The sequence below is a fragment of the Balaenoptera ricei genome, chromosome 4, assembly GCF_028023285.1.
Source record: "Balaenoptera ricei isolate mBalRic1 chromosome 4, mBalRic1.hap2, whole genome shotgun sequence".
Classification (NCBI taxonomy): domain Eukaryota; kingdom Metazoa; phylum Chordata; class Mammalia; order Artiodactyla; family Balaenopteridae; genus Balaenoptera; species Balaenoptera ricei.
Genome location: NC_082642.1, coordinates 150006683 through 150021574, shown reverse-complemented (window position 1 = coordinate 150021574; position 14892 = coordinate 150006683). Strand labels below are relative to the sequence as shown.

At 43.4% G+C, this 14892-nt stretch overlaps 1 protein-coding gene across 1 annotated transcript in view; it reads right to left on the bottom strand.

Annotated features, from left to right (window-relative positions):
* Positions 1-14892, bottom strand: part of IFNGR2 (interferon gamma receptor 2) — a 33960-nt gene that overhangs the window by 14425 nt on the left and 4643 nt on the right. The window contains exon 2 of the mRNA XM_059921467.1: positions 4231-4363. Within this exon, the coding sequence (XP_059777450.1) occupies positions 4231-4363 (133 nt within the window). The remainder of the gene's footprint in view (positions 1-4230; positions 4364-14892) is intronic.

Sequence of the window (14892 nt, the reverse complement as noted above, 5' to 3'; positions counted from 1 at the left end):
AGTTATACAGATACTTAAAGATACTATAACCTTCTCCCTGCCAATCCCAGCTGTTGAACTGGGGCAAAAGGCCCTCTCCCTGATTCGCCAGGGAACTGACCACCCATGTACCATCTCCTCCCCTCACCTCCAAGCTTGCCCCTTTCAGATTTATCCCAGGGATGCAAGGTTTTTTCAATATCCTCAAATCAATCAGTGTGATACACCATATCAACAAATTGAAGAATAAAAACCATATGATCATTTCAATAGATGTAGAAAAAGCTTTTGAGAAAATTCAACACCCATTTATGATAAAAACTCTCCAGAAAGTGGGCAGAGAGGGAACATACCTCAACATAATAAAGGCCATATATGACAAACCTACAGCTAACATCAGACTCAAGGGTGAAAAGCTGAAAGCATTTCCTCTAAGGTCAGGAACAAGACAAGGAGGTCCACTCTCGCCACTTTTATTAAACATAGTTTTGGAAGTCCTAGCCAATCAGAGAAGAAAAAGAAATAAAAGGAATCCAAATTCAAAAAGAAGTTAAACTGTCAGTGTTTGCAGATGACATGATACTATACATAGAAAATCCTAAAGACGCTACCAGAAAACTACTAGAGCTCATCAATGAATTTGGTAAAGTTGCAGGTTACAAAATCAATACACAGAAATCCGTTGAATTTCAGAACTACTTCTTAAAAGTGTTTCTCAAAAAAGGGGTTTAAAAGGGCACAAGCCATCCAAATTTAAATGACAGCTGACACATGAAGGTCAGCAGTTTGCGGGGGGGGGAAGTGGAGTTCCGGAATGTGGCCTCCCCATCTAATTGCAAAGGGTAAAAATAAGGTGCTGTGGGCCCCATTTAAACGGATAATGAAATGGACACAGCCTCACGAGCGTGGCACTGCCCATGTCTGGACTCCCACCCTCTTGCCCAGGCTTATGTTGAATCAGCCAGTCTGAGCCTTACCCAGCAAGTAGTCCTGGCTCCTGGCAATGTACTCACGTGGATGGCCTCTGTCCCTTTTACCTAATTTTGAAAGCAGCCTCATCATGAGAGGGAGAACAGCATAATGATTAAACACACGGACTCTGGGGCCAGATTACGTGGGTTCAAATCCCAGTTACTTCACTTCTCTGTTCCTCAGTCTTCTTATCTATAAGATGGGATGAACTATAGCATCTGACTCTCAGGGTTGTCTTGACAGTTGAAACAGTGGACACCAGGAAAGTGCCTGGATCAGGGCCTGATGCCTAGTAAGCACCATCTAAATGTTTGTTAAACACCTGGGCAAACAATGATTTCACGGTCCAGCCTCTGTTACATCACTTCCAAAAATGATGAAGTTTCTTCCCTTTGAACCCAGCAAGTCATCTTCCAGAAATGTAAGAAAACAATCAGACACGATTTATGTCTGAGGACATTACTTATAACAGTCGCAAACTGTCAACTATTTATACCACTCGTGAGTGAGGAAAAGTTAAAAAAGTCATGAGTGATACATCATATAACAGAACATAGAATACAAATGTTCACACAGAAATAACTGTATGAAAAAAGTGGCTACATGCTTAACTACACTGTTAAAAGGAAAAAAAAAAAAAAGGAAACAGGACCCAGAAGTGTAACCCCAGTTTTGTTTCAGTCTTACACACAAGCTGGCACATTTGCAAACAACTGCATGTATTTAGAAAAAAAAGTCTAGAGAGAAATACACTAAAATGAGAATAGTGATTTTTCTTGGACACCAGGTTGTTTTATTCTTTTTACTTTTCTGGGTTTTCCACGTTTTCTATAAAGAAAATGTATTGCTATTAAAATGATGAAACAATGAAATTTTAAAAATGCATTGGGAAGACTGGGCGAGGCAGGTCCTGGCCTGGCAGCAGGGCAAGTGGGGTGTGACCTAGAAAGGGCCCCGCTGTCTGCCTGTCTTTATTTTGAAGAAAAAACAGAAATTCGGTTCTTTTTTTTTTTTTAAGTGAAATCTCCAGATTTTTAAATGTTGGCACTAATTGGAAAAAAAAAATTAAACATTGTGGACCAAACACAGACTTTAGGCCACGTGATCTGCAACTTCTGATTTAAACTTAAAATTTTCCCACAAAGTGCTCTACGTAATTTTGGCTTTGCTACTGTGACTGTCAAAAAACAGAGGCACGTTTATTTATAATTATAGTGATGTTTTACTGGAGAGAAACAGAATGGAAACTTGTAAGTCCCACAAGCCTCAAAATTAAATTATTTAATGTAACTAAAATGTCCTAAACAAGTGAAAGTATCTAGAAACAAACCAACAAAAAAAGCAAAGGCCCTCTTGCATGATCAAATCTGTAATTGGAAAAGAAAACAAAATTAGCCTCTGTTTGAGTTTTCAGTGACCCCCTCAGCTTTTCCAAATAGAGACATTCACATTCAACACACCTCTTTGTTTCTTTTACCAAAACCAACCTCTAACCTGAAAAAATATCTACAAGATGCTTTCCAAATAGAAAACACAGTGAAACAGGTTGGTCTGTGATGTGAAACTGTCAAAGGCTTTAACAAATACTTCTAATATTTAGAGGTGCTCTGTCAACCCACAAATGTACTTCCCCAGTCAAGGCTAAGGAATGCTAGTCAACAGATCAGCTGTGACTTCCTCTTACTGAAATCTTCTTGTATGGCTCTAAGATAACATATTTACTAAATGCCAAGCAGGGCCAGCTTCACGGGCATGTGACCTGTGCAGCGGCACAAAGCTGTACTCCTAGGAGGGCACCTGGTTTGAAGCTCTGCTTTACCATCCTGAAATTCCCAATAGTTTTTTCACAAGGGGCCTCTCATTTTCATTTTGCACCGAGCCCCACAAATTATGTAGCCGGTCCTCATGGACTGGTCCGTTTATTACAGATGATCATGTTTGTAATTTATAATTACTTAAGAAATAGATAAATGCGATCCAGAGATAGGACTCAAATCCCAGTTCAGAAGTTTTGTTAAGCAAGTATCGTTACAATGGACAGTTAATGATGAAAACGAAGTCATCTGGAAACTACTCCTCTAACAAATTAACCGTCTGTAATTTTTCTACATTGCCTACCTGTTCTTGACCATAGACTCATTCCAAACCGCATACAGTTGCACCTGCTGTCACGTGACACATAACTACCCTTTCTACTGGTCACCTAAGGGTTCATCCACAAGTTAACTTGACACAGTTTGCCACCTTCCTGCTAATGGACATGCATAGACACTTCAATGTATCAGTATATCTTCATGAATATAAGTTTGTTTTTTTTTCTGATGTGGGGGTTTGTACTGTCTGCCTAGGATAAAAGTAACATGGACATCCCTAGACTCTAAGTGAATAGTAGAAGTGTTTTCTAAGGGGGCTGTGCTCATAATTGATCCTGATCCAGCACTGTATCCACCAGCCACATTCTCAAAAGCACTGAGCATTCCTATTTTTAAAAATTTTGCTTATTTAGTAATCTAAAAATGACTTAGCTGATAATTTTTTTTTTTTTTTTTTTGGCGCACCGTGTGGCATGCAGGATCTTTGTTCCCCGACCAGGGATTGAACTCACGCCCTGTGCATTGGAAGAGTGGAGTCCTAACCACTGGACTGCGAGGGAATTCCCACAATAATTTTAACTTAGTCTTCACTTAATTCATTGAACAAGGTAAACAAGGACTTGGATTTTGCCTTTCTTCTTCCCCTATGTGTCTATACTGCAAATCAAATGATGGCAAACTGTAAAAAAGCTTGAAAAGAAGGTGAGAGACAGAATGAGGGGCCGGAATAAATTGCAAAATGGAACACCAGTTTAGAAGCTAAGAAGTAATAGTTCATTAGATGAATAACTTCCTTATTAGACCAAATTTGGCCCACAAGCCTAAATAAACCAGATTTTGACACCTGAAAAAGATGAAGACCAAAAGATGCCTCTTGCCCTTTCAAGACAGGAAGGCTTTTTATACATCTTCTCTTGAAACCGATGAGTCAACTTCCACCAAACTAAGCAGCCATGTGGTTAGACAGCTGAGTTCTCTGATGGCCAGCGTCCTTTCAGCCTTCAGATGCGTGGGGTGTTGTGAAATCTCTGTCCTTGGAGATGTAAAAAGTACAAGAGAACTATCTGCTTCCCATGGATTTGCTTACAATCCTGCCAAGAGGCAAGAACAAGCAGCTGGCCTCAGGTTCCGAAACAACCTCCCAACCCCAGCTCCCGGTAAGAATGCCAACAGAAATGTCGCTTACTATTTATACTGCACCTGGTAGACCACCGGCCTTGTGTCGTTGTGCAGGGACACGGGCTCCCAGCTCAGAGCCTGCTGGGCGTTGTACAGGTGAACCTTCAGGTTTCGAGGAGCAGGCAGCTGGAAGAGGGTGTCTTGACAGGGACAGAGAATAAGAGAAGTGGGGAGAGGCGGGAGAGAAAGGGAGGGTCAAGAGGAGAAAAATCGATTACAAAAATATTCCAGTGCACTCTACCAGACCATTCCTACGCCTTGGTTTTTTTTTGTTTTTTTTTTAACTAGTTGTTATTGGAGTATAGTTGCTTTACCATGTTGTGTTAGTTTCTACTGTACAGCAAAATGAATCAGCCATACATATACATATATCCCCTCCTTTGGATTTCCTTCCCATTACGCCTCGGTGTTTGGTATTACCCGTTCTCCCCTACTCCTTTAGCCTTTGACTAAAGACGGCACCACTGACACAGACCGTGGGAAAAAGAGGGGCTTGGGGCTGCCTTTCCACCTGCAGGTTCCCGTCCTTACGAACAGGTCCTGGGTGCGGGGTCTGGCTGAACTAGAACGCCTGTTTTACATTTAGTAAGTGTGGGTAACTTAACAGCCCGGGCTTCCGTTTCTTCGTCAGGAATAAGGAATAAATAACAGTAGACTGCAGAAGGCCGTGGAGAAAGTTAACTTGATGACCACTTGACATGCATTAGACCCAGACTTATACCAAAGGAGTGTCTGGTAAACTTCCACAAACATGGTTGCACACATACACACGCACAGAAACACACCCCAAACCTGGCGTGCAAAGCCCACAGTCGCCTGGGAGGGTGAGGACTTGTCTTCTGGGCTTCATCAGACTCGCTGTGTTTCTCAAAGACACCCCCCAACATCACAAGCACTGAAGTTAAAATGCAGATTCCCAGGCCCCGCCCCAGACCAGGAATTCTGCATTTTCAACAAGCTTCCCAGCTGATTCTCAGGCACACTGAAGTCTGAGAATTACAAACGACAGAATAACACATTCCCCAGGGAACTGCCACCAAGATCTGAATCCCCCTTCTCGGGGTGACCTGGGAGACACAACTCCAAGCAGGTGCTTTACAGGATTGGGCTAGAGGCTGCCCGCACGGGAGCCTTTTCTCTAGTAAGAAAACAGACCTAATGATAGACTTTCTCTGAGATTGAAAGATTAATGGGGACTTTCCTGGTGGCGCAGTGGTTAAGAATCCGCCTGCCAACGCAGGGGACACGGGTTCAATCCCTGGTCCGGGAGGATCCCACATGCCACGGAGCAACTAAGCCTCTACGCCACAACTACTGAAGTCCGCGAGCTGTAGGGCCCGTGTGCTGCAACTACTGAAGCCTGCGTGCCTAGAGCCCATGCTGCGCAACAAGAGAAGCCACCGCAATGAGAAGCCTGTGCAACAAAGAGTAGCCCCCGCTCGCTGCAACTAGAGGAAGCCCGCGCAGAGCAACAAAGACCCGACGCGGCAGAAAAAAAAAAAAAAAGATTAATGAGAAACACCCAGAGGTGGAAAGTAAAGCTTGAAAAACATGCCGTTCCAGAATTCAAAGCAGGAAACTCAAACCACACAATTTCAGTAAATGCATCTAATCTTAAAGAAAGAAGGCTGCCCAGATCAGCTGATAGCCTGGCTTGCTGCTCTCTTCTGAAAGGTACATTACCTAGAGTCTGTGGCCACTTGTTTACTTACAGAATGTCCACTGTCTTCACAGCTATGACCTTGGGCTGACCTCCATTCTAGATCTTAATTCAACCAGCTCACCGACACTGCTGCCAACTCATGCCAGGCCTCGTGGAAGCCGGGCCAAAGGCGCAGCGTGGCGGCAGGCTGGTCTCCTGGTCAGGCCCGTCCCACCCACTGTGGCTGCTATAGCCCAGTGGATGCCAGAGCATTTCTGAGCTGAGAAATGAAGTCCTGCTTCCAGGGAGGGATGTGCAGGGTCTCAGGGGTGAGTGCTTGGTTAGGGCTGGGCACCCATCAGAGCATCCCGGAGACCTTCTACTGTCTATATTAGTTTCCTAGTTTTAAAAAATTAATTAATTAATTAATTGTTTTTTGGCTGTATTGGATCTTCGTTGCATGCAGGCTTTCTCTAGTTGTGGCGAGCTGGGGCTACTCTTTGTTGTGGTGAGTGGGCTTCTCATTGCGGTGGCTTCTCTTGTTGCGGAGCACAGGCTCTAGGCACATGGGCTTCAGTAGTTGTGGCTCGCGGGGTCTAGAGTGCAGGCTCAGTAGCTGTGGTGCAAGGGCTTAGTTGCTCCGCGGCATGTGGGATCTTCCCGGTCCAGGGCTCAAACCCGTGTCCCCTGCACTGGCAGGCGGATTCTTAACCACTGCGCCACCAGGGAAGTCCCCAGTTTCCTATTGATGTTGAAATAAATGACCCCAAATGTAGTGTCTTAAAACAACCCAGATTCATGCTCTTACAGCTCTGGAGGTCAGAAGTTTGCAGTAGGTCTCACTGGGCCCATGTCAAGGTGTCGGCAGGGCTCTGTTCCTTCTGGAAGCTTGCCTTTTTCCTTGCCTAGAAGCTGCTCACATTCTTCGGCTCATGGCCTCTTCCTCCGGCAATGCTGGGCTGAGTCTTTCTTGTGCTGCCGTCTCTTTGGTTCTGACTCTCTTGCCTACCTCTTCCATCTTCCAAGGACCCTTGTGATTGCACTGGGCCCACAGAGCCCGACAATCCAGGATAATCTCCCCAGCTCAGGACCCCTAATTTAATCACGTCTGCCAAATCCCTTTTGCCATGTAAGATAACGTGGTCACAGGTTCCGGGGATGAAGATGTGGACATCTTTGGGGACCCTTATTCAGCCTGCCACAGGCCTCCTCCCCATCTCCCCATCTCTGGGGAGGAGCCAGAAGGCGTTCCCTCTCCCTCCGCCCTTCTCCTGGCACCCTCCCCCCCCCCCCGTCTAAACATTCAGCTGAGAAAGGGAGCGACAGGGGACCAGCGAAGTCTTCCACCCCAACTGGCACGTGGACCAGAAGAAGGCCTTCTGGAAAAGTTGGGATCTCCAGATGAGTCTTCCACTTTCTTCAACTTTCATTTTACTGAGGTGTGGAGAGAGGACCCGCAGTTTCGCTCTCGTATTTGAGTTTCTTGGACTCCCCTGTCTCACCACATTCAGAGAAGAAAATGAGTCTTACGGCTGTAGATTTCACAGTGAAGTACCAGAGGCTGCCCACTCATTAACACCAACAGCTTCAACCCCGGCCCTGCACGCCTCTCAGGAGGCCCGTCCCTCAACAGCTTCCCGTGGCCTCCTCCTTGTTCCTGGGAAGCACTGGGCACCCTCTCACCTCGCCTTGCCCTTGCTGCTGCCCTTCTCTGGAGCCTTCTTTCCCCCTGTGCCAGGCTCTCTCCCCCGCTCCCTTCATGTCTCTGCTCATATGCCACCTTATCAGAGCAGCTTCCTGCCTATGAAGCCCAGGGCAGGGGACTCCCGATCCCTGCTTTCCTTTTCTCCTGGCTTTCCCACCACCTGCGTCCTTTGTTTACACCCCGGTGGTGAGAGGCATGGATTCCAGAACTTGACTGCCTGGGTTCAAAGCCATGCGCTCTTTGCGGGACCTTGAGCAAGCTGTTTCCCTCTCTGTGCCTCGGTTGTCTCACCTGCGAAATGGAAATGAAAACAGTGCAGACTTCAAAGGGTTATTATGAGGAATGAGTGGGTTAATTTCACATGCGGGGCTGAGAACAGTGCGAGCACCACGTGATCGTTTCCTCTCCTCCTTGCTAGCAGCTCACTGACAGTCTCCCCCGACACTAGAGCGGCGAGCTCCAGGAGGGCTGGGTGTTGCCACACTTGGGGGCCGTTTCATCCCCAGTGCCTGGAGGACCAGGCACGCAGGATCTGGGGAGCGAGCGGCCTGCAGCCCAGCGGCCTGAGTTGCTTCAGGGATTATGTAGCCAGTTTCTGTGTCCTCAGTGTTGCATTTGTCCACCCGAAACCCACGCTAAGCTCAGTCTCTCTTTCTCTTCCTTGCTTTATGTGTAAGTCCTGCCTTTTCTCTGGTCTCAGAGGCTGGGGCAGGGAGTGGGTACAACTCTGGACCATGGACTTATCTGGATGGCTCTAAAAGGTCCATATATTTAGGGCCATAGCACCTGCTGTCAACAGTGTTGACAAAGGCTCTGTGGGAAGGGAAGAGAATTTCTGGACAAAGGGCTTTGGCTGGAATCCTGATCCTGCCACCTAGAGCCATGGGATCCTACCACGACCCCACCTGAGCCTCAGTTTCCCCATGAATAATGAAATGATACCATCTCTCCCAGAGATGGAGTGAGGGGCAAATGAGGGACCACGAATGAAAGGCAAACCAGACACTGCTGCCTAAGTGTGATTTTTAAGACGTGCCTATTTCAGGGTGTCCTGATGGACGGCTGCTTCTGCAGGTGGCACGCCACAACCCGATACCCAGACCCTGCCTTCAGTGACCACCAACAGGGGGCCCAGCCCCATGCTGACCACTGTATTCAATGGTCTGACCCTGCTGTAGGCAGAACAGTGGCCCCTCCCAAAGATGTCTGTGTCCTAATGTATTCACAGGACACAGATATCTTTGGGAGGGGATGAAACCTAGGGTTCTGAGGAGGACGCGGGGCGTGCACAGCCGTGTCGCTGACAGGCTCTTGCTGCTCCGGCTGGGTGTCAGGCCTGAGCCTCTGAGGTGGGAGAGCTGAGTTCAGGACATTGGTTCACCAGAGACCTCCTGGTCCCACATAATATCAAACAGCGAAAGCCCTCTCGGAGATCTCCATCTCAACGCTAAGACCCAGCTCCACTCAACGACCAGCAAGCTACAGTGCTAGACACCCTATGCCAAACAACTAGCAAGACAGGAACACAACCCCACGCATTAGCAGAGAGGCTGCCTAAAATCATAATAAGATCACAGGCACCCCAAAACACACCACCGGACGCGGTCCCGCCCACCAGAAAAACAAGATCCAGCCACATCCACCAAAACACAGGTACCACTTGCCTCCACCAGGAAGCCTACACAACCCACTGAACCAACCTTACCCACTGGGAGCAGACACCAAAAACAACAGGAACTACGAACCTGCAGCCTGTGAAAAGGAGACCCCAAACACAGTAAGTTACGCAAAATGACAAGACAGAAAAATACACAGCAGATGAAGGAGCAAGGGAAAAACCCACCAGACCAAACAAATGAAGAGGAAATAGGCAGTCTACCTGAAAAAGAATTCACAGTAATGATATTAAAGATGATCCAAAATCTTGGAAATAGAATGGAGAAAATACAAGAAACGTTTAACAAGGACCTAGAAGAACTAAAGAGCAAACAAACAATGATGAACAACACAATCAATGAAATTAAAAATTCTCTAGAAGGAATCAATAGCAGAATAACTGAGGTAGAAAAACGGATAAGTGACCTGGAAGATAAAATAGTGGAAATGACTACCACAGGGCAGAATAAAGAAAAAAGAATGAAAAGAGTTGAGGACAATCTCAGAGACCTCTGGGACAACATTAAACGCACCAACATTCGAATTACAGGGGTCCCAGAAGAAGAAGAGAAAAAAAAAAGGGACTGAGAAAATATTTGAAGAGATTATAGTTGAAAACTTCCCTAATATGGGTAAGGAAATAGTCAATAAAGTCCAGGAAATGCAGAGAGTCCCATACAGGATAAATCCAAGGAGAAACACGCCAAGACACATCGTAATCAAACTATCAAAAATTAAATTCAAAGAAAAAATATTAAAAGCAGCAAGGAAAAAGCAACAATTAACATACAAGGGAATCCCCATAAGGTTAACAGCTGATCTTTCAGCAGAAACTCTGCAAGCCAGAAGGGAGTGGCAGGACATATTTAAAGTGATGAAAGGGAAAAACCTACAATCAAGATTACTCTACCCAGCAAGGATCTCATTCAGATTCGATAGAGAAATTAAAATCTTTACAGACAAGCAAAAGCTAAGAGAATTCAGCACCACCAAACCAGCTCTACAACAAATGCTAAAGGAACTTCTCTAGGCAGGAAACACAAGGAAGGAAAAGACTTACAATAACAAGCCCAAAACAATTAAGAAAATGGTAATAGGAACATTCATATCGATAACTACCTTAGATGTAAATGGATTAAATGCTCCAACCAAAAGACATAGACTGGCTGAATGGATACAAAAACAAGACCCATACATATGCTGTCTACAAGAGACCCACTTCAGACCTAGGGACACATACAGACTGAAAGTGAGGGGATGGAAAAAGATATTCCATGCAAATGGAAATCAAAAGAAAGCTGGAGTAGCAATACTCATACCAGACAAAATACTTTAAAATAAAGACTATTACAAGAGACAAAGAAGGACACTACATAATGACCAAGGGATCAATCCAAGAGGAAGATATAACAATTGTAAATATTTATGCACCCAACATAGGAGCACCTCAATACATAAGGCAAATGCTAACAGCCATAAAAGGGGAAATTGACAGTAACACAATCACAGTAGGGGACTTTAACACCCCACTTTCACCAATGGACAGATCATCCAAAATGAAAATAAATAAGGAAATGCAAGCTTTAAATGATACATTAAACAAGATGGACTTAATTGATATTTATAGGACATTCCATCCAAAAACAGCAGATTACACTTTCTTCTCAAGTGCTCATGGAACATTTTCCAGGATAGATCATATCTTGGGTCACAAATCAAGCCTTGGTAAATTTAAGAAAACTGAAATCGTATCAAGTATCTTTTCTGACCACAACACTATGAGACTAGATATCAATTACAGGAAAAAATCTGTAAAAAAACCAAACACATGGAGGCTAAACAGTGCACTACTAAATAACCAAGAGATCACTGAAGAAATCAAAGAGGAAATCAAAAAATACCTAGAAACAAATGACAATGAAAACACGACGACCCAAAACCTATGGGATGCAGCAAAAGCAGTTCTAAGAGGGAAGTGTATAGCAATACAATCCTACCTCAAGAAACAAGAAACATCTCATATAAACAATGTAAACTTACACCTAAAGCAATTAGAGAAAGAACAAAAAACCCCCAAAGTTAGCAGAAGGAAAGAAATCATAAAGATCAGATCAGAAATAAATGAAAACGAAATGAAGGAAATGATAGCAAAGATCAATAAAACTAAAAGCTGGTTCTTTGAGAAGATAAACGAAATTGATAAACCATTAGCCAGACTCATCAAGAAAAAAAGGGAGAAGACTCAAATCAATAGAATTAGAAATGAAAAAGGGGAAGTAACAACTGACACTGCAGAAATACAAAGAATCATGAGAGCTTACTACAAGCAACTATATGCCAATAAAATGGACAACCTGGAAGAAATGGACAACCTGAACCAGGAAGAAATAGAAAATATAAACAGACCAATCACCAGCACTGAAATTGAAACTGTGATTAAAAATCTTCCAACAAACAAAAGCCCAGGACCAGATGGCTTCACAGGTGAATTCTATCAAACATTTAGAGAAGAGCTAACACCTATCCTTCTCAAACTCTTCCAAAATATAGCAGAGGGAGGAATACTCCCAAACTCATTCTACAAGGTCACCATCACCCTGATATCCAAACCAGACAGATGCCACAAAAAAAAGAAAACTACAGGCCAATATCACTGATGAACATAGATGCAAAAATCCTCAACAAAATACTAGCAAACAGTATCCAACAGCACATTTAAAGGATCATACACCATGATCAAGTGGGGTTTATCCCAGGAATGCAAGGATTCTTCAATATATGCAAATCAATCAGTGTGATAAATCATATTAACAAATTGAAGGAGAAAAACCATATGATCATGTCAATAGATGCAGAAAAAGCTTCTGACAAAATTTAACACCCATTTATGATAAAAACCCTCCAGAAAGTAGGCATAGAGGGAACTTACCTCAACATAATAAAGGCCATTTATGACAAACCCATAGCCAACATTGTTCTGAATGGTGAAAAACTGAAACCATTTCCACTAAGATCAGGAACAAGACAAGGTTGCCCACTCTCACCACCATTATTCAACATAGTCTTGGAAGTTTTAGCCACAGCAATCAGAGAAGAAAAAGAAATAAAAGGAATCCAAATTGGAAAAGAAGAAGTAAAACTGTCACTGTTTGCAGATGACATGATACTAAACATAGAGAATCCTATAGATGATACCAGAAAACTACTAGAGCTAATTAATGCATTTGGTAAAGTAGCAGGACACAAAATTAATGCACAGAAATCTCTTGCATTCCTATACACTAATGATGAAAAATCTGAAAGAGCAATTAAGGAAAAACTCCCATTTACCATTGCAACAAAAAGAATAAAATACCTAGGAATAAACCTACCTAAGGAGACAAAAGACCTGTATGCAGAAAACTATAAGACACTGATGAAAGAAATTAAAGGTGATACAAACAGATGGAGAGATATATCATGTTCTTGGATTGGAAGAATCAACATTGTGAAAATGACTATACTACCCAAAGAAATCTACAGATTCAATGCAATCTCTATTAAATTACCAATGGCATTTTTCACAGAACTAGAACAAAAAATTTCACAATTTGTATGGAAACACAAAAGACCCTGAGTAGCCAAGGCAATCCTGAGAAAGAAAAATGGAGCTGGAGGAATCAGGCTCCCTGACTTCAGACTATACTACAAAGCTACAGTAATCAAGACAGTATGGTACTGGCACAAAAAAAGAAATATAGATCAATGGAACAGGAGAGAAAGCCCAGAGATAAACCCACGCACCTATGGTCAGCTAATCTATGATAAAGGAGGCAAGGATATACAATGGAGAAAAGACAGCCTCTTCAATAAGTGGGTCTGGGAAAACTGGATAGCTTCATGTAAAAGAATGAAATTAGAACACTCCCTAACGCCATACACAAAAATAAACTCCAAATGGATTAAAGACCTAAATGTAAGGCCAGACACTATAAAACTCTCAGAGGAAAACATAGGCAGAACACTCTATGACATAAATCACAGCAAGATCCTTTTTGACCCGCCTCCTAGAGAAATGGAAATAAAAACAAAAATAAACAAATGGGACCTAATAAAACTTAAAAGCTTTTGCATAGCAAAGGAAACCATAAACAAGATGAAAAGACACCCCTCAGAATGGGAGAAAATATTTTCAAACGAAGCAACTGACAAAGGATTAATCTCCAAAATATACAAGCAGCTCATGCAGCTCAGTATCAAAAAAACAAACAACCGGGGCTTCCCTGGTGGCGCAGTGGTTAAGAATCTGCCTGCCAATGCAGGGGACACGGGTTCGAGCCCTGGTCCGGGAAGATCCCACATGCTGCAGAGCAACTAAGCCCGTGCGCCACAATTACCAAGCCTGCGCGCCACAACTACTGAAGTCTGTCTGCCTAGAGCCTGTGCTCTGCAACAAGAGAAGCCACCGCAATGAGAAGCCTGCACACTGCAACGAAGAGTAGCCCCTGCTCGCCACAACTAGAGAAAGCCCACATGCAGCAACGAAGACCCAACACAGCCAAAAAATAATAAGTAAGTAAAATAAATAAATTTATTTTAAAAAACCCCTGAACAGCCCAATCCAAAAGTGGGCAGAAGACCTAAACAGTCATTTCTCCAAAGAAGATATACAGATTGCCAACAAACAAATGAAAGGATGCTCAACATCACTAATCATTAGAGAAATGCAAATCAAAACTACAATGAGGTATCACCTCACACCGGTCAGAATGGCTATCATCAAAAAATCTATAAACAATAAATGCTGGAGAGTGTGTGGAGAAAAGGGAACCCTCTTGCACTGTTGGTGGGAATGTAAATTGATACAGCCACTATGGAGAACAGCATGGAGGTTCCTCAAAAAAACTAAGAATAGAACTACCACATGACCCAGCAATCCCACTACTGGGCATATACCCTGAGAAAACCATAATTCAAAAAGAGTCATGTACCACAATGTTCATTGCAGCTCTATTTACAACAGCCAGGACATGGAAGCAACCTAAGTGTCCGTCAACAGATGAATGGATAAAGAAGATGTGGCACATATATACAATGCAATGTTACTCATCCATAAAAAGAAACGAAATTGAGTTATTCATAGTGAGGTGGATGGACCTAGAGACTGTCATACAGAGTGAAGTAAGTCAGAAAGAGAAAAACAAATACCGTATGCTAACACACATATATGGAATCTAAAAAAAAAAAAAAAAAAGGTTCTGAAGAACCTAGGGGCAGGACAGGAATAAAGACGGAGATGTAGAGAATGGACTTGAGGACACGGGGAGGGGGAAGGGTAAGCTGGGACGAAGTGAGAGAGTGGCATGGACATATATACACTACCATACGTAAAATAGATAGCTAGTGGGAAGCAGCCGCATAGCACAGGGAGATCAGCTTGGTGCTATGTGACCACCTAGAGGGAGGGTGGGAGGGATACGCAAGAGGGAGGAGATATGGGGATGTATGTATATGTATGGCTGATTCACTTTGTTATAAAGCGGAAACTAACGCACCATTGTAAAGCAGTTATACTCCAATAAAGATGTTAAAAAAATTAAAAAAAAAAAAGAAATTTAGGGTCCTAATCAGAAGACCTAAAAACAGATTATCCTGGAGTATTTGGGTGGACCCAATGTCACCACAAG